Genomic DNA, 26,003 nt, shown 5'->3' with positions numbered 1-26,003 from the left:
ATGATCATTCCTCACTCAGAAAGGCAAACGGGACAGATATCAGAAGAGGGAGAAAACAGGGAACAGGACAGGAGCCTACTACAGAGGGATTCTGAAAGACTCTACCCAGCAGGATATCAAAACAGATGGTGAGGCTCATAGGCAGAGTGCAGGGAATCTTATGAAAGAAGGGGGAGATAGAAAGACCTGGAGGGGCAGGAGCTCCAAAAGCAGAGCAACAGAACCAAAAAATCTGGGCCAAGGGGTCTTTTCTGAGATGGATACTCCAACCAAGGACCATGCATGGAGATAACCTAGAACCCCTGCACAGATGTAGCCCATGGCAGCCCAACCTCCTAGTGGGTGGGTTCCTTAGTAATGGGAACAGGGACTGTCTCTGACATGAACTCAGTGGCTGGTTCTTTGATCACCTCCCCCTGAGAGGGGAGCAACCTCCAGGCTACAGAGGAAGACAATGCAGCCAGTCCGGATGAGACCTGGTAGACAGGGGTCAGATGGAAGGGGAAGAGGACCTCCGCTATCAGTGGACTTGGGGAGGTGCATGAGAGAAGAAGAGGGAGGAAAGATGGGATTGAAAGGAGATGAGGGAGGGGGCTATAGCTGGGATACAAAGTGAATAAACTGTAACTAATAAAAATATTTTTTAAGTGGGATACAACCACATGGAGGATATAATGCTGAGCACATAGACCAGAATACTCAGTGCCTCCCACTCCTTGATTCTTCCACTTCTGTGGGCTGGAATCCATTCATGAGCCTTCTAAGGTCACACAAGTTGCTTCACTTCTATCACAAACTGAATGGGGCAGAAAACTCTAGAATGTCTCAAACAGTAAGTTTCTCCCTCAGTCAGCATACGTTAAAGCAGCAGATAATTGAAAAGGAGTGAATCTCATTTGAGCCTATGATCCAAACATGGGGAAACAAGTAACGCGTTTTGTCTACTCTTTCTAGGGCTGTAGCTGACCTGATAATGACATCTCTCTCCCAGTGTGCCTTCCACAGTCTCCCACCTCAGACCAGAGCCTCTGGGTTCATCACACATTAGGTAACTGAAATAAATAACCTACAGAGAAGAAATATGAACTCGTGATGGGGCTTCCTGAGTGGTGAAAAGTTACCTTGTTGAGACAGCGTTTCTCTGTGTAGCCCTGGCTCTCCTGGACTCCCTTTGCAGATGAGGCTGCCCTCAAACTCACAGAGATCTGCCTGCCTCTGCCCCACTGAGCACTGGGATTACAGGTGTGAGACACTGCACCTGGCCGAAGAAGTTATCTTTTTTTCAATATCCATGAAACTTGACCTCTGGAGGGTAGGGCCCAGCATTGAGTCTGTCCTAGGGCTGAAGAGCTCCTTCACTGCATCACAAACCATAATATCCTTCACAGTCAGGTGCACATATGTGTGTGTGTATGGATACATGTATATGAATTATGTATGTGTGTTTTTGTACATACGTGTGTATGTATGTTTAATTTTATGTCAACTTGATACAAGCTAGAGTCATCTGAGAGGAGGGAACCTCAATAGAAAAAAAAAACATACCTCCATAAGATCCAGCTGTAGAGCTGGACATTGGTGTCGCACACCTTTGACCCCAGCACTCGGGAGGCAGAGGCAGGTGGGTCTACAGAGTGAGTTCCAGGATAGCCCAGGCTACAAAGAGAAACAAACAAACAAACAAACAAACCCAACTGTAGGGCATTTTCTTAATTGGTGAGTGATGGGGGAGGGCCCAGCCCATCGTGGGTGGTGCCATCCCTGGGCTGGTAGTCCTGGGTTCTCTAAGAAAGCAGGCTGAGTGAGCCAAAATGAGCAAGCCAGTCATCTGCACCTTTCATGGCCTCTGCATCATTTCCTGCCTCCGGATTCCTGCCTTGTGTGAGTTCCTGTCCCGACTTCCTTTGGTGATGAAGAGTAGTGTGGAAGTGTGAGCTGAATAAACCCTTTCCTCCCCAACTTGTTTTTGGTCATGATGTTTCATCACAGAAACAGTAACCCTAACTAAGAAGATAACATATGAGTGTTTGGCCTGCATGTATGTATGTGCACTTTGTGCATGCAGTGTCCACAGAAGCCAGAATACAGCAATGAATCCCCTGGAACTGGAGTTTATAGACAGCTGTGAGCTACCATGTAGACAGTGGAAACCAAGCCAGAGTCCTCTGCCAAGCCCTCTCTCCAGCTCTAAGGCTCACTCTCTTTGGATAAAAATTCAGCTTTTCCTTCCCATCCTCATCGAGTGCATGAGAATTAGCCCTGAGGCTGGAAGGAGGAGTAAGGAAGCCGCTGCCGTAGAGCACAACATACAGGGAGAGGGAAACACACATCTCGATGCAATTGCTTTGTCTGACGCAGACCCCTCTTCTCCCTAAATGCTAGGGGTCACTCTGGTGCCCCAAGCGTTAATCACGAACCGTTGGCTCTTAGTTTTCCAGCAGGCAGAGTGGAAAAATGCAATGGTAATAAATAAATAGATAGATAGATAGAGTTAATGGCCCTCCTTGTTTTCTGTTGAGTGTCTCTTCCATCTCGTGTGATGTGAGATGGAACACCTTACTTTCTCTCCCTGGAGACATGCAGCCCTAGCCTTCCTTGCCCATATTTGCATGTAACCACAAAAAGGAGCTTAATGCAAAATATCAAGGTGTCCTGAATTCTGGGAGGTAATTTGCCCAACTCAGCAAGCCAGACTAGGTGGGGTGACAGAGGCCTGTAATTCCAGTAACCCAGGAAACTGTTTGTGACTCCAGTTCCAGGGGATCCAACACCCTCATACAGACATACGTGCAGGCAAAACACCAACACACATAGAGTAAAAATAAATAAATTTAAAAACAAAGTAAAAGCGATAATCAAACAAAACTAAGGCAGTAAGACTTACACTTCTAAAATACAATGCTTTCTATAAAAGCCTTTAAACCCTTAGTCTTCCTAAATTTCTACAAATTTTGCAGAAATTTTTAAATGCTATTTTCCCAGGTTAAAGTAACTCACTCTTGAATTATCAGACTTCAGATTCCTTTCCCCTACCTACTTTATCCCACTATCTCTAACCATGACGGGGAGGGGGGGTGCATCAAAAAAGGTGTTTAGGGACTAGGAAAATGGCTCAGTGATTAAGAGTGCTTGCTGATCAGTCGTGAAGCCCTGAGTACAAATACCCAGCACCCGTCTGAAGGCAAGCAGGCACAGCTGCATATGTGTTCCTGTAAACCCAGCTTTTCAGGAACAAAGACAGGCAAATCCTGGGAGCTCCCTGGCCAGCCATCCTAGTGGAAACTTTAATCTTTGTGTACAGTGAGAGACCCTGTCTCAAGAGAGTAAGTCAGAGATTAAAAGAAGAGGAGCCAATGCACGCCCCACATTCTCCTCTGATCGTGTATACTTAAATACATGCATGCACAGCACACACACACACACACACACACACGTCTGGTCATACATCAGTGGCCTCCACGTTAGTGTCTGTACAGTCATCCTTTTTCTTGCTCCTGCCTTCTCTCCAGATAAGGTGCTCACAATTCCCTTTACGCTAACACATGAAAAGATTCTAAATCCTACCACAGAGGTACCTGCTGGTCCATGTTCATTGCTGCTCTAGTCACAACTAGCCAGGAAATAAAAGCAGCTTACGTGTGTATCGATGGGTAAACGGAAGAAAACACAGCACATTTACACGATAGAACATTTATTCGGATGTCAAAAAAAAATGTGAGATTTTCTAGGAAAATGGATAGAGCTAGAAAAAAAATCATTCTGGGTGAGGTAACCCAGGCTCAACAAGGTAAAAGTGGCTATTTTCTCTCTCTCGTTTGCAGATGTTAACTTTAAATTTTCAGACATGTGGGCTTAATTTGGAATACCCACTAAGGTCAGGAGATTAAGAGGTCATGGTGAGAGGAGCATTCAAGAGAGGGGAGACAGAAAGCAGTGATCTGAAGGGTTAAAGGAAAGTAATGGAACAGGAAGGGTTAAACTGGGTAGGGGTAGGAGGGCATAGGAGAGAAAAATGTACAAAAAGAAATACTAACACTCAAGACTTTTTTTAAAAAATTCCTGTGGAAACTTACTATTACAGAAGCCTCCTAAAATATAAGCATATCCACACAAATAGCTCAAACGGAACGGCTCTGGAAGAGGGAAGCAATGCCCCTACTGGACTCCACAAACTAACAAACAGAAGGCCCAGGGCCAAGGATGTATTACCCCTTCTGGGGTTGTTGATCATTAAGGTCCCCAAACATCACAGACTGTCGACAGGACTTTTGTTAATCCTCCAGAACTTGGCAGTGAGACACTGTTTCTGATGACACCACACAACTTTAGTCTCGGAGCCTGGAGAAAGCAAGCTTGTCCCCCCCTGGCTGGCTTTCACAGTGCTGGAAGGTGATACGCACATCGATGGAGGGTCAAGGCCACTGTCAGTCTCACCCGGCTGTGAGCCCTACCTGCTACGGTAACGGACAGCCTGACAAAACACACCCAGGAGAACAATAGTGGCATGGATACCAAGGGAGCAATCAACCGCTTTCTGATTTGAGTTGGGGAATGCTCTACGAGATAAAACTCATAATGAGCACCATTACCAAAAACCTATGGCTAGACAGATCTTGGGCCAGAGGGGAGAACATACGATTGTCATCCTGCTAAATGTACATCGTGTTAAATGGGCTCCTAGTGTTATGCCCATGGATGAGTCTCTCAAGCCTCATCAGAGAAGCTCCTTTTTGCAGAAGATGGCGATTAATACAGAGACCCACAGCTGGTCACGTTGCAGAGAAGGAGAGACTGCAGAATATTTAACCGTGAATGAGATTTATATCACAACACCTCCCAAGGCTCAGAGATCAGTGTGGAAGAGGGGCAGAAAGATTGTAAGAGCCAGAGATGGTGTGTGACCACAAAGAAAAAAGAAAACGGCTTTCCGATGCTACAGGGCAGCTGCAGGTGTGAACTTGTAGCAATAGGGAGAGCCCGTACAAGACCTGCCTGAGCTCAAACCAGACCAAAGCCCAGCACAGATGGGGAGACGAGCTCGGAGAGCCTTCTAGAAGTGGAGTCCTTGGCAACTGATACTGCCGGGGTAGAGGGTGAGTTTTGTTTAAAGGCATGGCCTCTGGTAGGTCAGCCATACTCCAGTGGAAGGCCACCTACCCAAGAGGATACGGGCGGCATAAATTTGACTTCACGGGTTGGAAAGGAAACAAAAGATGGCACAAAATTAGGTGAGCGGAAAAGCAGGGTGGATCTTGGAGGAGCTGGGGGAGAAGGTGAATGTGATCAAAACAGAGTTTGTGAAATTCTCAAAGAAACAATAAAAAAGGGGGATTTTTTAAATAAAAAAAAAAATAAGATACAGATCATTTCAAGTGGTCATTTCGGATTGTTATTGCAACTAATACCAATGGCTAAAAAACTTGGTGTAGCCTCTCTCTAAAATAAACAAAAAAACAACATGACACTCCCCAAAGAAAAATAAGCAAAAGCCCACTCCTTTGACTAGCTCCCTAAGACTCTGGGTCTCAGACCCAAGGCCTTACAGTTCTCTGTGAATCTTGATTTAACAAAAAAAAAAAAAAAAAAAAAATCTCTGCAACAGACTAAATATTGCCAACCAACCACATACTCTAAAGAGCACGCTGGAAACCGTTCTTTCCACTCACAACACAGCAAGCAAGGAAGTGCGGACAGCTGTGTTAGTGCTTTCACATCCTGAGTTCCCACTGGCTTTCACCACTCGCTGTTTCCACAGCAGCCTGCCTCCTGCTAGTTCTTCGGATAATCTGAAGTTTCGTGCTGGAGTGAACCAGATCTTCATTTCTAACATGAAAAGGCTAGGCTAGGACAGTCATCTTCCATGCTTCCATCCCAGGCTTCCTTGCTTCTGTTAATTGCTTCTTAGTATAGTGGCCCAACTGAGTGCTTTAAGGAACCTCATTACATTTTCTTTAGTCTTTCCTGTTACACAGGATCAGGGGTGGTGGGCAAAGCCATGCCCTCTCTTTTGTTTTAACTGTGTAAGTAGGTATCGCTCTCATCTCTCAGTTCAGTGGAGTCATTTTGACCTTTATTAGTGGAAGCAATCCTAAACTTGACACAGAAAAAAAAAAACTAACCAAATATAGGTGGGATATCCCTAACCCTCTCCCAGAGGACCAAGTTGATTCCCAGCACCACATGGTAGCTTACAACCATCTGTAACTCTAGACCCAGGGAAGCCAATGCTATCTACTGGCCTCTGTGGGTGCCAGGTACACATACAATATAAGTACACATGCAAGCAAAACACCCAAACACATAAAATAGGATATTGAAGAGTTTTATTTACGTGTGTGTGTGTGTTGGTATGTGCATGTGAGTGCAGGTGCCTGAGACACTGGATGTCCCAGGAAGCTGGAGTTACATGCAGTTGTAAGCCATCTCATCTGGGTGCTGGGAACTAACAGCAGGTCCTGTATAAGAACAGCACACACTCTTAACCGCTGAGCCATCTCTCCAGCCCCCTTAAAACAGCTTGGTGTTTTTGTTTTGTTTTGTTTTGCTTTGCTTTGCTTTGTTTGAAATTCAATCTTACCCATCTAAAAGGTCTGTCATCAAGAAAGTAACAACTTTCTGATAATGGTGTAGTTTGAATTCTAAGCAGCTCTAACCCGCAAGTGAAGAGAAAGAAAAAGGTGGGGTTCATCCTCAGGGCTCTGGTCTGTCAAACTCCATGGCTGGGTACCCAAGTACTTGCTGTCCTGCTCACTACACTGATTCTGGCTACACCAGAGCCCTGTCCAGGCCCTGAGGAAATTAAATTCGAATATGGGTTCAACTTCTCAGAGAAGCGGAAGCTCCGCCTTCAAGACATAACATTTCAGTGTAGCCAAGCGAGGTCTCCCATCTGCGGTCAGGAGCCACCATGGAGGCTCGAGGGATCCACCTCACCCTGTGGCTTCTTACCCTGTCCATGCTCACGCAGATGCCTTCTGGTAACCTGTTTTCTCCAGAACTGAAAAACGAACTGTGTGAAAGCGGGTATCTTGGAGGTGAGCAAAAATGAAGGTGGGAACTGGAGAAAACGGGGAAGGGGAGAGAAATTTGGTGATCTGGATGGCATTGCTTTTATTTCAAACTCCATGGGCTTCTGATTAGATCGAGTTCCCTATATAGGTTACAGAAAGAGGAAAACAGAAAAGTAGCATCAACTTAAGTCTCTACCAAAGAGTTTCAAAGCAACAAAAGACTGAGAATCATGAAGATTGGATTGATATTAAGGGTATCCAAGAAATTGTGTGTGTGTGTATGTGTGTGTGTGTGTGTGTGTGTGTGTGTGTGTGTGTGTTATGAGCTTCATTTCTACTCAATACATAATCATAGGACCACTATGTTACTTTCCTTGGATTCGGGAAGGTCAAGGCCATCGTCTGTACTCCCATGCTACTTTTTAAATTTGAATTCTAATGGGCACTTTGGAAAAACTCAGAGTGAAGACAGGAGATTCCTAATCATGGGAAAGACTATAGCTGGGCTTCACGAAGAGCAACATTAACTCTCTTTGTCTCCAACATGCTCACCATGGCTCCTGCTGGAACCCACGCTTATGCTGATAGCAAAAAACGGTGAGTCCAGGTATGTGAACAACGGGAAACAGGACGAAGGAGAACAGTAGAGACCTGGAGGGAAGGGAGAGTCTGCCAGATTTGGCAGCAGAAGCCTGGCCTTCAGGAGTAGATATGCAAGGTAGAAAGGTTTTTTTTGTTTGTTTGTTTGTTTTGGTTTGGTTTTGGGGTTTTTTTTGTTTGTTTGTTTTTTGTTTTTGTTTTTTTAACATATATGCTCTGACAGCGAGGGTGAAAGGGACCAAAGAAAGGATTCTAAGGGGTTCCGGATGATGAGTACCTACAGACACCAAGTTAGATGCTCACTTGCAGAGCCAAGGAAAGTGCGTGGAGACTCGGGAAGTGGGCTGCTTAGTTTGAGTAAGGAATACGGGGGAAAGCTAGAAGATGTTGTCCTTCTCCAAGCTCCTCCGTAACACTAACCCAGGCTGTAGCCTGGGTTCACTGTCCTGTATCACATAGAGCAAAGCTCATGTTCAAGGGATTACAACTTGCACCCCAATGATAAAATCAGATTGACACGAGGGCAGAGTAGACTGAGTCCATGAAGAAAAGAGTGACGATTCCTTTAGTAGGAGGATCTGAACTTGGGCTTCTTCCTGACAGACATCTGCAACTATCCTGTTAAGAGGGGCTTTTGCACCGCCATTCTGTACAGATACTACTTCAACAAGGTAACATCCTCCTGTGAGCCCTTCATCTTCTCTGGCTGTGGGGGCAACAGAAACAACTTTAAAGCTCAGTACCTCTGTGAACACTATTGCCTTCAGAAACAGGTAAGCCTCTTGGTGCCTCACCCCGCTCTTAACAACTCTAAATGGTTGAGAATAACAGTTTTACCGGCAACACCTAAAAAAAGGCTAGGGAGAAATGAGCATGGAATCATGAAATTACTTCCAGATGCAATCATGTGAGTCTTGAATCCCAGTGTCCTGTGTTGTGTTCAAGCTGAAAATTAAAGCCTAACCAGCCACCATGGCTTACTTGTAAAATCCCAGCATTTAGTAGTCTGAGGCAGGTGTTCAAGGCTAGCCTGGGCTATGTAGTGAGTTCCAAATCAACTTGGATTACACTTTTTTTTTTTTTAATCTAAAAACAAAAACAAAAAATTAGAAAGGGAAGGTGGGGAATTGATCTGGGGAGGCTTGGGGGAAGGGATAAATGTGATCAAACATATCATATGAAACTCTCAGAGAACTTTTGAAAAGAGGTCAGAACAAAAAGAAAAAAAATAAAATAAAGCCCAAGGAGCTGATAATTTTTTGTTTACTCGGAAGGACATGGCCCTAACTCTCTACCCAGCATCTCACTGCTTGGCAATGGCCTGGGTCTTTGAGAACCTCGTAGGTTGCTGTTAGGTGGGTGAAAGAGAAGCTGCTGGAACATCAGGAGAATGGGGAAGACCCCAGCCACAGTGCAATACCTGCCCCAACTCGAAACAAAGGGTTCTCCTTCCAGAATGGAGAAGCTGATGGCCCAATCTGTATATTCCCACAACCTAGCATTACATCCATTTAGTGATTGCTTCTAGATAAGAGGATATTATCGACAGACAGCTGTGAAATTTGGGTGATACCTTAAGAGCCAGTTGATTGGGTCCTTTTAGCCATAACGGTGTCCACAATGATCACAAATTTTATTTATTAACAGAAAAACTAATCCAAAACCAGCAAACCGTAAGCGAGACCAAATAAAGGATGAGGAGAAAACGGTGCTGAAGTTATGCAGAGTGAATAAAGTAGAAATTTCTGACAACATTTAGAATTCAAATTTCTTGTTCATTTCCTTTCCTAGGTTTCCCTTTCCCACTGGTTAATTGTATACAATGTTAATTAAGATTTTTCTGGGGCTGGAGAGATGGCTCATTGCTTAAGAGCACTGTCTGCTCTTCCAAAGGTTCATGAGTTCAATTCCCAGCAACCACATGGTGGCTCACAACCATCTATAATGTGAACTGATTCCTTCTTCTGGCAGATGTAAATGCAGATAGAACACTCATACACATAAAATAAATAAATCTTTAAAAAAAAAAGATTTTCTGAATCTCAGTCCTGGTATGAATTCATGCGTCACTACTATCCAAGATGCTTCCGATATAAACTACATATGGTCCCCTACTGGCAGCAACCTGTGCCTTCATGTGTCAATCACTGCAGCATCCTTCGCCTTTGCTCTCTATCTGACTTTGTTTCTGAATTTTGTTGTGGACCAAAACAATTGCTATTCATATTGGCCACTATCAATTGCTGGTCAACCCTCAATCATGTTCATGTTCAGGGCAAGCGTCTCTGTCATCCCCATTGGCAGTACTATAGAATTCACGACATTGCAGGTGGGAGCAAGTCTTTATCTGTCTCGGTATGGAGGGTCATGACCTCCACCCTGATGATGTAAATTCTTGTCAACAGTGGAGCCCCACAAAGAAATCTATCTATGTGAGCCAGTACCCTAGTGCTCATAAACAATGAAAAGGACTATGGGCCCACATGCCTCAGCTAGTGATTATTCCAGCTCAGTCCAAATGCCAGCAACCACATACCCTGGGTTATGGGCACAACTGGGGAAATCATTGGGAAGCGGCAAAGACCGTAGATTAGAGGCCTGAGCATTCATACTCCCTACAATTCAGGGGTGGTGAGGGTAAAAGAAACAAGAAGATTCTAGTAGCCTCTAAGTGTTGGGTCAAAACCTCCAAGTCCAGCATCCCATATTATGCTGGGTCAAAACCTCCAAGTCCAGCATCCCATATTATGCTGTGGTCAAATGAAACTCTGTTCCAAGGCCTGACACCATGGAGTTGATTTACCTGGTACCCATTCATGGGATTCTGGAATAGTTTTCTCTGATTACAGAAATACTTGGTGTTTGATAAGTATTGCACAAGTGCAATTGCTTTAAGAAGTTTTTGAGAACTACAGTTTAGTTAAAAGAATAACTATAAATAACGTGTTTGGCAGAGACAAAGAAATCACATCCTCGGCTGAAATGTACGACAGATGAAAACCCAAGCAAAAGATGGGGCGTGGGAGGGTCGGAGGGGTGGGATGTGGGGTGGGTCATGTGTGTGTGGGATATGGGGATGTGGGGAGGTGTGTGTGGTGTATGTGTCTGTGTATATAAAAGGATAGCGATGTCCAACATGAGGTGACCAGTCACATAAACGAGCCATTGCATGGAGGTCTAGTGAAGAGTTGTGTGTGACACCTCAATCTTGAGTAAATCTAACCATCTTGGAAGTGATATTCTGGTTTGTTTGGTGTATAACAAGGTGAAAGAATCAGAAACCACATCAAAGTCCCATCCTTGGCTGAAATGTACGACAGATGAAAACCCAAGCAAAGGATGGTGGTGTACACTGTGACCCCAGCACTAGCGAAGGAGACATAAGAAGACCAGGAGTTCAAGGCCAGCCTCAGTTACATGAGGGTACCACTGGGCTACAAGAGACTTCAAAAGTCAAAAAAAAAAAAAACAAAAAAAAAAAAAAAAAACAAAAAACAAAAAAACAATCCTATAAGAAGTCCAGTGGTGATGCATGCCTTTAATCCCGGTGCTAGGGAGGTGGGCGGATCTCTGAGTTAGAAGCCGGCCTGGTCTACAGAGTGAGTTTCAGGACAGCCAGGGCTACACAGAGAAACCCTGTCTCAGACATATATATATATATAACACACCAAGTGTTACACTTGGCGTAAGACATTTTTACCATCTGGTAGAGGACAAAAGAGGAGAGTAGAAAGGCTTGCTAGAATCTGTGGTGACAAGGTGGCGAAAGGTGGGGACGAGTACCAGCATGACAAGCTGCATTCGAGCCCCAGGACTCACACAGAAGGAGAGAAACAAATCCTCAGAGTTGTCATCTGAAAGCTGCGTGCGCACATGTAACTTACACCACCCACACACCCACACACAATTATTTTTTAGCATTTAAAAGAAAGGATTTTCTTCACCTTGTTATGCACCAAATAAGTCAGGATGTATTACTTCCAATCATCCAAGATGGCCTAAGGTTTTACAGAGAACTCTTTTACTAGTCCTCCATGCAATGGCTAGTTTAACTAGTCATTGTCATGTTGACATTAATACTCTTCTTTATATAGGTTACGTTTAAAAAGAGAACCTGCTATCTGTCTTTAGTCCATGGGTTTCCCGGTACCATGCACAGGTAGACCCACCAGCTCCCCATCCTGCTGAACCCTACACAGTTCAGACAAGTGAGTCCATGCCAACGTTTTATTGGGAAAGAGAAGCACCATTTCCGGGGCTGTTTTTCTGTGTGCTCCGTGCAGCAGTAGAAACAAGGAGAAGGCCTGATAGTCCTCGGGGTTTCACAAGCCCCAGGATGTCACCCAGAAGCTTCCTGGTACTCCAGACCAATTAAGGCAGCTAGGGTGCTCGAGCCTCTGCAAGTAGAACGAAATATCAGGTCACAGTGCCTTGCTGGCTCCAGCTGCCCAGCTGTTCCCCTTCTATCCTGGGGAGCCTCAATGCCCATCACTATTAAAAGCTTTAAATGGTTTTGGGCATCCTGACTGGTTCTGAAGACTCTTCTCATTTAGAAGTCACATCTGTTATCAAATAGGTACAGTAGTATCTGTTCTGGGTTTTTTGCCCTGCCCCCAGCCCTCATGGCCCAAATACTTCAGATGTACTCCCTCTCTGTGACATGTGCTGTCCTCACTCGCCACATCTGCCTCGGCTATAGGGCCTGGATAGAATCCCATCTCTCCCTACAGAGAGCCACACCCACTGTAAACACTGTGACCCCCACAGTGTCCTTATGAGGGTGTGGTCTGTGACTCTTCTAATCACGGTCTTTAGGGCGTCAGAAGCCGCCTTCCCAGCATCTACGCCTTCCCACACAGCAGGAAAGCCTGCTAACTTCATAGCTGATCAAAGGTCATCACAGGTTACACTCACCTAGTTCAGGATTGGACCCATTGGCCCTGTTGGAGTCTGTGAGCTGTTTGGGTAGCTGGAGTGCAGGGGCACAGAAGCGGCCACAGCCTGACTTGCAGCACTTTTCCCCGGGTTGACAGTTCTCATCCACCATGCAGTTGACAATACACAGGCCTATCAGAATTCGGGGGCATTGACCATCCCGCCCTGTGGGGAACAGCAGCACAGGGAAAGACAGGGAGCTGGCTCCTCCCTTCCCGCGTTCCTACCTACAGCTTGGCCCAGGTGAATTAACCCTGACTCCCAACTAGATGAGGCTGGAAGCAGGGAACAGCAGGGCTGAGACACTATATCCAAGCACCTCTGACCTAGGAGTTGTTAAACTACTAAAGCCGGTGCCTTAGAGGGTGGTAGGGTGCAGGCTTGCCAAGAGAGCCCAGAGTAGAGAGACAAGGCCCTGCCTTCTCCCCTGTGATTGCATTTCGTGTCACTGCCTCGTTTGCCACCCTAGAGAGCTTTTATGCTTCTGGTTTGTGCTACCATAACCCTGTGTAAGTCTTATTTCATCAAAATGTTTGGGTGTTTGTGTTACGTGTATGCGGTATGTGTGCGAGTGGTGTGAGTATATGCATGGTGTGTGGTGTGTGTGAGTGGTGGGGGTGTGTGGGCTTGTTACAGTATCATTTCTCACTGGTACAAGAATGACACAGTCCCTTAATGTACAAGGCCTGTCTTTTCCCACATCAGCGATATGCGGCATGCTACTCATTCAGTGTTGAGCAGCAGCTGCCACACTCCCAGTCAGCCCTAAGTCTACCATGGGATAGAACTGGCACTCTACAGGGGGCTGTATATGTTGCAAAGCTAGAAGATTTGGGTAGATCTGGAGTTGTGCTGGCTAGTTTTATGTCAACTTGACACAAGCTAGAGTCATTTGAAAGGAAGGAACCTTAATTGAGAAAATACATCCATAAGATCTGGCTGTAGGATATTTTCTTATTAGTGATTGCTGAGGGTGGGCCGATCCCATTCTGGATGGCACCATCCCTGGGCTTGTGGTCCTGGGTCTTAAAAGAAAGCAGACTGAGCCAGGCATGGTGGTACATGCCTTTAATCCCAGCACTCTAGAGGCAGAGACAGCAGATATCTGTGAATTTGAGGCCATACTGGTCTACAAATGGAGTTCCAGGACAGTCAGGGCTGCTATGCTGAGAAACCCTGTCTTGAAAATCACACAAGAGGTGAAGGAGGAAGAAGAAGAGAAAGAAGAGGAGGAGGAGGAGGAGAAATCAGGCTGAGCAACTCATAGGGAGCAAGCCAGTAAGCAGCACCCTTCCATGGCCTCTGCATCAGCTCCTACCCCCAGGTTCTTGCCTTGTTTAAGTTTCTGCCAGGACTTCCTTCAGGGATGAACTATCATGTAGAAGTATAAGCCAAAGAAATTCTTTCCTTCCCAACTTGTTTTTGGCCATGGTGTTTCATCATAGCAATAATAACCCTAACTAGGACAGTAATATTAAATGTGCTTTCAACTTACGAGAGTTGCCATATACAGTGCATTTATCAGGTAGGACCCTGTTATAATCAAGGTGCATCTGTAATTTCTCATGTGTCTTCCCTAGCAGGCTACATGTATATAAGGACAAAGGTTAAGCATTATATGGGAATATAAAGAGACTAAGACGCTAGGAACATAGCTCAGCCGGTGGACTGTTTGTCGAACATCTATGAAGATCTATGTCCAGTCCCCAGGAGCACATGAGCTGGGTGTGATGGTACATGCCTGGGACCTCTGCACTCAGGAAGTAAAAGTAAAAAGACCGGAAGTTCAGAGTCATCTTGAGCTACATAGGAAGTTCAGTCAGCCTGAGTTGCATGGTTCAAAAAAAGGGGGGAGGGATGATGATGATGATAGATGATAGATAGATAGACAGATGAGTATAAGACATTTGAGGCCAAGAATAGTGTCTCAGGCCTGTAAAGCCAGCACATGAGAGACTAAGTCAAGGTATAAGACCAGCCTGGACTACACAGTGAGACTCTATATCAAAAACAAACAAATGATATAAAAAGCCACTGATCCTAGGAAACTTCTTTTCTAGACAGAGGAAACAGGCTCAAAGAGAGGGGATTATTGCCCCAGCCACAAAGCCCCCCGCAGAGCTCAGGAGCTGCATCACCACACTTCCTCCTCTAGTTCTTTAACCCTGGAAGTAAGTCTTGGGTTGGAAGCCAGGGGATGGTAAAGGTGACAGCTAGTTCCCCCAGGAAGGTGTCTAGAAGAAGCTCCTCCAAACTGACGTGGGGCCCCAGGGGCACATCTGACTCTTCTCCCAAAGAACCGCATACCTCCCGGAATGTCTCCTCGGCAGGCACGGCCACAGCCAGTGCTGCAGCACTTGTGCCCCTGGGGGCAAGACGTGTCGCCGTCACACAGTTTCTCACATGGAAGAGGGTCAGCAGGACAGCCACCACTTAATTCTGCCATAGAATGATAGCGTGAAAACTCAGATGTGCTGAAGCCAAGAACATAAAATGCATTTTCAGTGGATGTTAACCACTGTAGCAAACATATGGATTAGACACCTTATGTTCATTCTTTCTTTCAAACTGTGACAGACCTACAGTATTTGTCCCTTATCAGCTATATTTCCTGGGATTTGTGAAGTCCCTTTCCACACTGACCTGGGCTTCATCCTCTTCTAGACTAGTGTGGTGAGATGCCACTTGGACAGAGAACATGGAAGGAGAATTACCATCCCAGGGGGCTGGAGGAGGTTCTGTTGGTAAAATGCTTGCCATGCTTTACTGAATTTGCTCTGTGAAAAAGGCTGGGTGTCGCATCATCAGCACTGGCATGCTGGAGACAAGCAGACACCTAGGGCTCCCTGGCCAATCAGCTTAGCCTAATCATCAAACCTGCGTCCTAGTGAGAGACCCTGACTCAGAAAACACAAGATGTACAGCTCCTGAGGAGTGAGAGTCCAGGTGACTTCCAGCCCTGCATCTGCATGGGCACATAGACATAAACACACAGAAATATACAAATTGATAAATATAAAATGAGAAATAGCATCCGAGACATTCCAGGTCTACTGAGCTCCCACCTGCATGTGTGAGTGACCTCAGGTATACCACATGGGGAGATCAACCATTCAGTGCACCTGGGCCACCCACAGCTGCGAATGAACCATTATCTTAGGCCACTATATCTGGGGCCAGCCTGCTATACTGGAAATGACACTCATAAAACCTCAGGTCTAGTCTGAGATGCAATGAACCCAGCCCAAATGATTTGCATCCTTCGTACTCTCTTACAACAAGAGGTGACAGCGAACTAAGGTGCTAATGGGAGAAAATGTGTATTCTTAATCCAGACCATCCCTATGCTTTCTTCTTCCAAAGACATGTGTGCTGTGGAGGTGTAAGGGGGCCTTCTTTGAAGTAGGAAGGCACTAGCATGAGGACAAAGTCAAGGACTGATGTGGTGAGAGAGAGAGAGAGGGTTCCTTCTCGGTAGCATCATTGAGTTGCCATGACAGCTCTGACACCCACCCCAAAATTCTTGTAAAGTGAGGACAGTGAATCACTTTTCTGTTAATGTTCTGCTGTCCACAACCAAATACATCCTAGATGTGCCTCTTCATCACTGCTGTGACAAGATCAAAACCCAGAGAACTGGGCCCCACCCAGAACTACAGAGTTAGCTAGCAGCTAAGCTCAGCTGAACTCAGCTGCCTGACTTGCCATGAATTACGATCTAACACGCCATCCTTAAAAGATGCAGGTGCCTTTGCCTCAGGAGCAGACACACCCAAAGACGACTGCATCTGAGCCAGACTAATTCACCATGACTCATTTCAGTGTTTATTTCCAGTCCTTTAAATATGAGGAGAAGTGATGGACAATTAAGTTTTGTAGAAAACCAAAACATGCCTGGCCCAGGGCCTCAAAAGCAACAGGTGTGTATGATTGCCCATGGCTGGCTCCAGAAAGTCTGCCATGATGGAAAGAGTGAATGCTGGACCCCAAAGATGAACCACAATAGTCTTGTGTCCTAGGACTTTCCTGAACAGGAATATTCTGTATTATTAGGATGTCATGTCAGAACTATGTACCCAGATTTTTTTTTAATTTGGAGAGCATGGTCACTGTAGTTATATATCTCATTACACCTACTTGACAAACACTGCAATACACTTGAAAAAAATAAATTATTTTACACTTGAGAGTGCTGAGTATGAAAATCAACCCAGAAAGTTGAACGATGAAACTAAAAAAGGGGGCCACCATTTTAATGAGTCTAATGGGACAAAGGCCAGGATCTTCACTACCTCAAAGACATGCCATCCTTATTTTTATTTTATTTTTAGTTTATGTTTTGTTTATATCTGTGTGCGGGTGTCAGAAGCCCTGGAAATGGAGTTGCAGACAGGTGTGAGCTGCCATGTGGGTCCTGGGAATTGAACTCAGGACCTCTAGAAGAGCAGCCAGTGCTCTTAACTGCTGAGCCAGCTCTCCAGCCTTGCCATCCTCATTCTTAAGCTAGACAGTGTTTCTAGTCCCTACCTCTCTCCTAAAAGTGGGTTTCTCAGAAGTTCTAACCGCCCATCTTTGCCTTGCAAAACATGTCTTTGGACAGGATGCCCTGTTGTTGGTGTTGTGGTTCTGCTAGCCTAGGTGAACAAAGTCATTACAAATCAACAAAGTCATCACAAATCATGCATCTTAGTAAGTGCACAACTAATTATGTTACCAGGGACCAGGACAAGACACAGGGCTGGAAGCTAGAGCTGGGGTGATCGCTCCTACCCTCCATCTTCACCTCTCCTAACAGCCCCCCTAGCACCAAAGAGCAGGGAAGCTGTGGTCAGGGAACAGGCTTCCCTCCTGCACCAACTCCAGTGTCTACCTCCCCAGGAGTCCAGTTCTGTCAAAGGGCTCCAGTGCCACCGTGGCTCAGGCTGGACTCGTCACACCACCCTTGACACGGCCCTCCCCCTTAGTGTCCACAGCCATTTACTTCTTTCCTGGTCTTGCCAACTGCCTTTAAGTCATCTCTGCTTTTCCATGTCTGCTCTGTGTGTGACCTAATCCATGAGCATCTCTCACCCTGTCTGCCATGCCGGCTGCTCACCTGGTCTTCCATCGTCTACACTTGCCTTCACCCAGTCTTTGCACACCAGAATAGCCTTTTCAAAATGAAAACTGAAACAGGCCTCTCCCTCATTTAGACTCCCCTCAATTTTTTTTTCTTGGCTTTTTTGAGAACAGGTCTCATGAAGCCCAGACTGCCTTAAACTCACCACATGGCTAAGAAGGGCCTCGAACTCCTGGTCCTCCCACTTCTGCCTTCCCAGTGCTGGGATTACACACACTTCCACCACACCTGACTTGGTGACTTCTTTTATACGTATTTTTAAATTATATTATTGTGTGTGTTATGCATGATTGTGAGGGTGTGAATGGCGCAGTGTGCTGTGCTGGTCAGAAGACAACTCCTTCCACTGCTAGGTTGAACTCAGGTTTGTGTGGCAAGCCCTTTACCCAATAAGCCGTCTCACTAGAGCTAATTACTTCCTTCTGCACTTAGAATAAAATCTGGGAAAGAAGCTGGAAGCTGCCCCACCTGAGCGCTGCCACCTCCGCAGCCTCAACTGGAAGCACCTTCTTTGCTGTCCTCCGACCACAATGGCCTCCTTTCACTTCCTTAGGAACAAAGCCCTCTCCTCCCTCATAGCCTCTGCCCTTGCAGCCCCCTCTTCACAACACTCTACCAAAGATGTGGGCCTTGCTCACCACGGATACCCAGCTGCCAGGCAGGGCGGACTCTCCCCATGTAGTGTAAGTAAATGATTGATGAGTCAGAAGGTGGGTCAGAATGCAAACGACTGGAGAGGGGAGCAGACCAGAGGGACACTGCACTAACTGTAGGAGGTCCTGAGCATTGCCTGCCAGATAGACTGCAGGCGCTTCAGATGCATTTCTTCCAAGCTACATCATCACTCTGTGAGGATGACAAAGGGGAGATTCACAGAGATGAACACACTTGCCCAAGCCCACAGAACAAACAGATGGAAGATTCACCACTGGCTGGCATTCAGACCAGAACTTCTCCCTGAGAATATATTCCAGTATCTACCTGGGCCTTAGGCAATCTGACTGGCACTCCACCTTTGTCAAACAGACCAGCTCTGCTACAAAGTAACTGTGATGATGTCAAAGAGTAAGAAAAGCCTGAGTTTTTCACAGCTCAGGAAGGAGAGCTTCCTGGAAAATCAGTCTCCTTCTCCAAGACAGGAGCTATAGATGCTGAAGAAGTAGAACCAACTGCACCAACTGGTAAGGGTCCTGCTCAGCCTGTGGGCTCTGAGGGATCTGCAGACCACTTCCAGGTCACCCAACCAGCCCCAAGGGAAAAGGAAGTCCCATTGCTAATGGCCAAAGGCCAGAGGCACCACACCTGGGAGCCAGCCTCACCCTCAAACCCCATAATTCAAATTTCAGCTTCGGGCACTGAGAAGTGTGTGCGGCCCTACAACCTGATTGTGAGTGACTTGCCCACAACAAATTTCCAGAGCTGGGCATTGAGAGTCCTGGCAAGACCACAATGTTCTAGCCTCTCTTATGGGCAGTCTGTCCAAGAGAGCTGTCTAAGCCAGGTACAGATCACCCATTGGATACTGGAAAGGAGCTTGCTACCAGGGAGACATGGTTGAAAGGAAAGATGACATGTACAGTGGAGCTTCAGGGTCTCAGAGAGGGGGTGATCAGCAAGCAGGGTGGGGAGGGGGGCTATCCTAGTTCTGAATTTGAAGGGACTGGTTAGAAATTGTGCAGGGGGCGCTATCCTAGTTCTGAACTTAGAGGGACTGGCTAGAAATTGTATTCCTGGGACAGCTGTGGTATCACATGTAATCACAGCATCCAGGAAGCTGGGGCAGGAGGACTAAAATTTCAAAGATGCTGTATGCTACATAGACTGTCGCAGAAGAGGAAGGGTGGGAATGAAGAGGAGGAGGAGAGAAAGTCCCAGACCTCCTCAGACCAAAAAAAAAAAAAAAAAAAAAAAGTATACTGCAGGACTAACACACCCGTTAACTCATTAACAACTCTCCAGGCTCTTTCCATCTTACAGAGAAAGGAACAGACAGAGAAGCACAAGAGACTTGCCTGGGGATCTGCTTGTCTCAGACAACCCAAATCTATGTTTCCAAGTCTCACACGCTGTTCTCAGGTAAGAGGCTGGCTCCCGTTTCTGCAGACAACAGACTATCATTCAGGAGACAGAGGCAAAGGAGTCACAAGCTCTAGGCCATCCCAAGAAAAACAGAGAAGTCCTGTCTCCAAGAGAGGAAGGGACAAAATGGAGAGAGGAAAATAGCCAGGTTTGGTGGTGCATGCCTGTAATCCTAGTACCCAGGAGGTGGATGCAGAAGACCAGTGTTGGCTATACAGCAAATTGGAAGCCAACCTGGGCTACCTGAGACTCTATCTCAGAAAAAAAAAAAGTAATAAATTATCTCATTTCAAAAATCAGGGAAGAAACTTAATCACTCGAGAATAAATGTATCAAGAAATATTTTAAATCTATGAAACACCTTAAAGTCTACAAGCTGAGCAAAAGGCAGACATATAAAGCTGAATATTATATCTGGGTTAGCTCTCCAAAAGCTAGTATATACATCTAATGTCACTCCTAGAAAAGTAGTTTGGAGAACAAAGAGAGGCAGGAAATATGATCATAAGGATTCTGAGAAGTATAAACAAGCAAAAGTAGCCATGAAAATTCTAAAATAGCAGGACAATATGAAGGGGTTCTATGCAGACGACACCACCAACTTTTTTTTTTCAAGACAATGTTTCTCTGTGTAGCCTTGGCTGGCCTGGAACTCACTCTGTAGATCAGATTATCCTCAAACTCATAAAGATATGCTTGTCTCTGCCTCTCAAGTGCTAGAATTAAAGGCATCTGCTACCACCGCCCAGCAACGTCACCAGCTTCTAGGAACTTTTAGTGTCTCTTAAATGGTAAAGGAAGAAGAGAAAGCTATGTCACCTTTCTCCACTTCCACTGCCTCCTCCCTAGTGTCTAAGGTCTCTAGCTTCCATCAGCAATACCCTCCTGTCTCTGTCTCTAACCACGCATGAGCCTTGTCCTCTGAAGCCCTCCACATGGATCCTCTCTTTTCACTATCCAACCACACCCTCCCCCTGGCTAGTTTTAACTCCTTCTCCCACTTTTGGCGTACATGTCACAATGTTGGATATACTTTTCTTAACCACCCAACACAACATGAGTGCCCGTTATTCCCTCGGCATCCTTTAATCGTCCTTATCACAGTTTGAAATCCTGTGTTTATTAGCATGCTTTGTCCAGCACAGTATACCCAGAACTCACTGCTGGACGTAGTGAACAATTAACATCCAATAGATGTTTGTGGAGAAAAGATAAATATGTAAGTAGAGGATTAGCAAACAGTTAACATCCAACAGATGTTTGTAGAGAAAAGATAAATATGTAAATGGAGGATTAATTAGGTCATGATGATCCTGTAAGAGAGAGAAAAGATATCTTTCCAAAGCCTAACACTGCCAGAATTAAGAAAAAAATTGCCTTGACTGTTAACAAGAGACAAGGCTACATGTGTGCAGAGAGAGTAGAAAGTCTCAGGAGCAGGTGAGTGGGGGAACGCATGCTGTCTTCTGCAGGCATCAAGATTCTTTTCTGCTGCCTCTTTGCAGTTCTTGGGGTAGATTTTAGTGGAGAATCTCTCAACTGACCATGAGGATTGGGAATTAAGTCAGTAATTTCCTCATCAGCCTCCACATAAGAACATGGCACTGCCCCTTGGCACCCTGCTCTGCTTGGCCAGGCTAATCCAAGTGCTCCTGACTTGGGCACTCTGTGTATCTTTGTTCAGTTCTCAGAATACAGCTGGCAGTTATGTTGTTTCTGTTAATATTTAGGCAGCCTGCTTCTGACAGCATTCCTCAGTCCCTACCTGCTGCCTTGGGTGGCTGGCAACCCTCTACCCTAAACTTTCCAGGGCAGGGGCTTCCCCTCCTCCTGACCATGTAATCTGGCCATTTTGTTGCTATTTTTTTCTCTCTCTCTTACCCCCTTGCATGGCAACCCTCAAGTCCCACGTAGTTAAAGGACCAATTCCCACAAGCTACCATTTTCTACAAATGCATGCCATAGCTGTACACGCACTAAGTAAGGAAACAGAAGAGTCAGGTTCAGGGTAAAGAACTTGACACCAGCCACCCTTTAAAATGAGCTCCACTGGGAGGGAACACCCAGGACCATGGAGACCATGAGCAGGCCTTGGGGAGGGGGAGGGGGAGGGGGAGAGGCACAGATTAAAGTGAAAGACAAGATGGCTGTGGTGAACAACATGTAGGGGTGGGGGGGAAGGAAGAAATCTCTTCGTTTTATAAGTTTTCCCAGGAAGTGGGGAGGTTGGCCATAACTCAAAGCCTGTTTCAGGGTAAGCATCTGAGTTGGTTACAGAGACAAGGAAGAACACTTGCTCACAAGTCCTTGCTATATCAGAAGGAGGTAGATAGAGACCACAGGAGATGTGGTCTGATTTCTGAGAGTGATAAAGGCAGCAGAGGCTGTGCGATCTTACACCTAAAATCCCAGTACTCTGAAGGGAAGGCAGGAGGACTGTAGGTTCGAGGCTGTCCTGGGCTACACAGCAAGACCCTGGCTTTAGAAGGGAGAAAACGGGCCAGGCTTGACAATACACACCTGTAATCCCAGCACTCAGGAGGCAAAAGGGGAAGGGTCCTGACTCTGAGGTCAGAATGGGCTACTTAGTGAGATCCAGGGCTACATCCCTCACTCCTTGGGGCCTCTTTCTCTAATAAGTATTACTTTAGGGAAGGCACATGTACCATGACATGCACCTGGAGCTCAGAAGACAGTTTTCAGAGTCAGTTCTCCTTTTCACCTTTGCATGGGTTCTGAGGATGGAGCTCAGGTCCTCAGGTCAGCAAACTAGGCAGGCAAACCCTTCACCTGCTGAGCTGTCTCACCTGCCCACCTTCCCATTCTTTCCTTCACAACACTACTCAAGTCCAAAGCAAAAAAACATGGACCACCAATGACTCTTTCTTTCCTGATAGAAAAAACAAGAGCTGGGGGGGTAAGGAATGGTTAGAGATCTCAAAGAGGAAAAGAGGTAACCTACATAGCTAGGTGTTTGAAGACATTCTAGTAGGTGGAAAACTCCCTTGTTCTACCCATCCAAAAGAAAAGGCCGGGGAACACACTGGGATCCTGTCCCTCGTGCTAACACATTCTTAGGGAGGTCTGCTTGACAGGCCTTACCAGCCTCTGCTTCAGCACCTCTGCCCAGTGGGACATGACTTATTGCTCTGGCACAAATATTTGCATGGGTTTTGATCAAGAGGGCATTCGTTGTCTCTCTTTAACTGAAAAAGACTTCATAGGACATTCGGATAACTATCTAGTGTCTAGGCCTCAAGAAACAGATTGGAGGCTGAAGAAATGACTCAACTGTTAAGAAAAATTGATATTTTTCTAGAGGACACATGATTGGTGCCCAGAACCAATCTCTAGCAGCTCACAACCATCTGTGCCTCCAACTCAAGGGGCTCCTACTCCCTCTTCTGGCCTCTTCAAGCACCCATGCACACGCCATACACACAGAGACACACATATACATAAACAAATATTTTAAAAAAATAGTAACTAGTGAATGACACTCAAATATACCTTGAGTAAAGAACTCTTATTTCCATGCATTCCTGTGCAGGATATCTCAGCAACCCCCTTCTTTTCTTGCCACACAGATACAAATACCCTCCCTTTACTGCTAAAAGGTAAGCCTGTAGTATTGCAGAAAAAGACAGAGACAGAAGCATGCATGCATGCATGCATGCATACATACATACATACATACATACATACATACATACATACATGCGAATGGATGGATAGGCAGGCAAGCACACAGACAGAGAAAGGGGGGCTGCTGCATGGTCCTGTCCTCATTTAATGAGTGCTAGAAGATAATTGGAAAGTTATATATCTTTGTAAAACCTGGCTCCTTGTTACAGAGAGGGTTTACAAAAAGCCAAGACAACTTATCCTGTCCTGAAAAAAAAATCTTTCCATCCAGTTCTTCCTAAAGAGATGATCAGCTCCACAAATGAGGAACTTTAAAAGGCAGGAGATGACCTCTCCCTTAGTAACCTTTTATTAGTTTTAGCCAAGGACCCCAGATGATAGCTCACCGTGCTCTCCTGCAGTTACCCAGAATGCCAGGAACCCAAGAACAAGAAGTGCCTTCATGAGGAAGAGGTATCTTAACATCCTGCCAATTTTGAGAGTTGAGAGCTCAGTTCAGGGATAGCAGCAAAGGAAAGGACAGGACTAAGTGACTGCTGTCAAGCTAATCCCAACGGTTTTACTTATGCAATAATCCCCCAGGAACGTCATCTCCCAACAATAAGAACAGTGATTGGCTGCTGGTGTGTGAGAAATTTCCTGGGACTACCAGAGAGCACATGTGGTGGGAGGGACCAAATGCTGCCACGCAATATGCACAAAACTCTTAGACAAGTGTTAAGAATCCCAATGGGAAGCTAGAAGAATGGAGAGGTGGCTAGTGGGTTAAAGGTCAAAGAGAGACCAGAACGGCTTTGGGAAGACTCGGGTGCAGTCAAAACGAAAGAGGGTGAACCAGACCAGCGGTTCTTCCTGGGTTTGCACTGAGACTCTGAGGGGAAGGACCGGAGATGAGAAAAATAAACAGTCCAAAGCTGGGGCGCGAGGGCTTGTGAGGGCTGATGACTCAAGCCAGCAAGTTTATTATTCTCACAGCTCTTTACATACCCTCAGATGGGGAAGCGGAATACAAATCAGTAAGACTCACTGGACAGCAGAATTGCAGAGAGCTCTAGTTCTTCTTTTGCAAGGTACATTCTGGCACAGCAAGCAAAACATTTCATATCTCAGGATCTAGAACATTTAACCATGGCTTACACAGAAACTGTCAATCTCTAGATTGACAGGCCTCAGCCCCCTAGAGCCCTGGCACCAGTCCATTGCTGGCTTTGCCAAACATGACCCTGACAGAAAACAAAAGCGCAGTGTTCCTTGTTCTGTCTACAGGATCTGGTATGCCTCTAGCTATACCTAGCCCTTGACAGGGAGAACTGGAAATACAACATAATAAGAAAATAAGTGAGCTAATGATATAACTGAAGTGTAATATCCTGTCCATCCTTGGGAACTATCAAAGCCTGTGAAAAAGCTCATCGGAGTGTTCCAGCAAGAAACAAGAGCACAAAATGTTTACAGCTTGGTCCCTGTAGACCACAGAGGCCACTCTTAGACAAAATGAAGGATAGTTGGCTGGGGAGGAGAGTTGCTATGACTCAGTCTTTCACATATGTCCCCTTTATCATCTTTTCCCCTGCTTTTTGTGTTGCACGTGTCCAAAGAGTCAGGCATGGTAGTGCCTGTGATTCCAGAACTTGAGAGGTAGAGGCAGGTGGATTACAAAGGAAGCCTGGGCCAAGTGGCCAGTTCAAAGTTCAAGGCCAGCCTAGAGCCACAGAAGAAGAGCTTGTCAAAGAACAAAAACAAAAGCCACCAGCGTTTAGAGCAAGGAAGTTGACCTTGTTAAAAGGAAGATGATGGGACTACAAAGATGGCTCAACAGTCAGAGAGCATGTGTTGCTCTTGCAGGGGACCAGGGTTCGGTTCCCAGCACCCACACGGAAGTTTACAAATACCCATAACTCCGTTTCCAAAAAATCCAATGCCCTCTTCTGACCTCTGGGGGCACCAGGCACATACATGATATATATACATACATGCCAGCAAAACATTTATATGCATAAAATAAGTAAACCTTTTTAAAAAAAAAAAGTGAATGACACCGGGCACAGTAGTGCAGGCCTGTAATCCCAGAACTAGGTAGAGGCAGATAGATTGCTGTGTTCGAGGCCAGCCTGGTCTACAAAGCAAGTGCAGGACAGCCAATACCACACAGCAAAAACTGTCTTTAAAAAAAAAAAAGTGAACATTGGAGCACGGAGAGAACTGGTATTTGCTGATTCTCTAATACGTGCTTTGTATACGGTATCTTAATCCACATAATATTTCAGAGGAAAAAGTCTCTAAGTGGAGCTGCTAGAAATTACTATTATATTAGAATAACTTGAGGATTTACTTATACCATAGTTTTAAGTGCTTTGCATAAAATAATCCAGTCGTAATATTAGCCCTGTGACCCTGGGGTCAATTTCCAACACTACAGAAACAAAACATGGTGTTGCATGTCTGTGAAATCGGCACTGTGGAGGTGGAGGCAGCTCCTCAGCTGCGTGGTGAATTTGACTCCAGCCTGGAACACTGTGGAAGAATGAGAGTGAGCACGCGAAACAATGGTAGATGATCCAGTCCCACAGCCAATGTTTTTAGCCCTTGGCTTTGAGACAGGATCTTTCTATACA

General features: G+C 45.7%; 2 protein-coding genes across 3 annotated transcripts; one reads left to right on the top strand and one right to left on the bottom strand.

Annotated features, from left to right (window-relative positions):
* The first annotated feature begins 6,907 nt into the window (after positions 1-6,907).
* On the top strand, positions 6,908-8,521 carry LOC129668145 (kunitz-type serine protease inhibitor textilinin-3-like). The gene is made up of 2 exons (XM_055595930.1): positions 6,908-7,034; positions 8,214-8,521. The coding sequence occupies exons 1-2, from the start codon at positions 6,908-6,910 to the stop codon at positions 8,519-8,521; spliced, it is 435 nt and encodes a 144-aa protein (XP_055451905.1).
* Positions 8,522-11,823: 3,302 nt separating this feature from the next.
* Positions 11,824-23,922, bottom strand: Wfdc3 (WAP four-disulfide core domain 3). 2 transcript variants are annotated; one of them, XM_055596268.1, is made up of 4 exons: positions 23,775-23,922; positions 14,853-14,984; positions 12,525-12,710; positions 11,824-12,007 (listed from the first exon to the last, which is right to left on the bottom strand). In XM_055596268.1, exons 1-4 carry the CDS (start codon positions 23,851-23,853, stop codon positions 11,991-11,993), a joined length of 414 nt encoding a protein of 137 aa, XP_055452243.1. In that variant the 5' UTR covers positions 23,854-23,922; the 3' UTR covers positions 11,824-11,990. The 2 variants fall into 2 exon arrangements, with proteins under 2 accessions (XP_055452243.1, XP_055452244.1); XM_055596269.1 differs by having other exon boundaries at positions 12,525-12,677.
* Between the last annotated feature and the right edge of the window lie 2,081 nt (positions 23,923-26,003).

Source organism: Psammomys obesus, unplaced genomic scaffold, assembly GCF_907164565.1.
Source record: "Psammomys obesus unplaced genomic scaffold, mPsaObe1.curated_primary_1811, whole genome shotgun sequence".
Lineage (NCBI taxonomy): Eukaryota > Metazoa > Chordata > Mammalia > Rodentia > Muridae > Psammomys > Psammomys obesus.
Note: the sequence above shows the minus strand (reverse complement) of the source record. Positions and strands in the feature narration are given on the sequence as shown.

What these genes read in the sequence shown, in the direction of transcription:
- Wfdc3 (XM_055596268.1), bottom strand. Translation starts at nt 23,853, where the DNA reads ATGTTAAGATACCTCTTCCTCATGAAGGCACTTCTTGTTCTTGGGTTC. An exon ending in GGTAACTGCAGGAGAGCACG is followed by an intron (nt 14,985 to 23,774) that starts GTGAGCTATCAT and finishes ATTCTATGGCAG; the next exon opens with AATTAAGTGGTGGCTGTCCT. An exon ending in CCGAGGAGACATTCCGGGAG is followed by an intron (nt 12,711 to 14,852) that starts GTATGCGGTTCT and finishes TGTTCCCCACAG; the next exon opens with GGCGGGATGGTCAATGCCCC.
- LOC129668145 (XM_055595930.1), top strand. Translation starts at nt 6,908, where the DNA reads ATGGAGGCTCGAGGGATCCACCTCACCCTGTGGCTTCTTACCCTGTCC. An exon ending in TGAAAGCGGGTATCTTGGAG is followed by an intron (nt 7,035 to 8,213) that starts GTGAGCAAAAAT and finishes TCTTCCTGACAG; the next exon opens with ACATCTGCAACTATCCTGTT.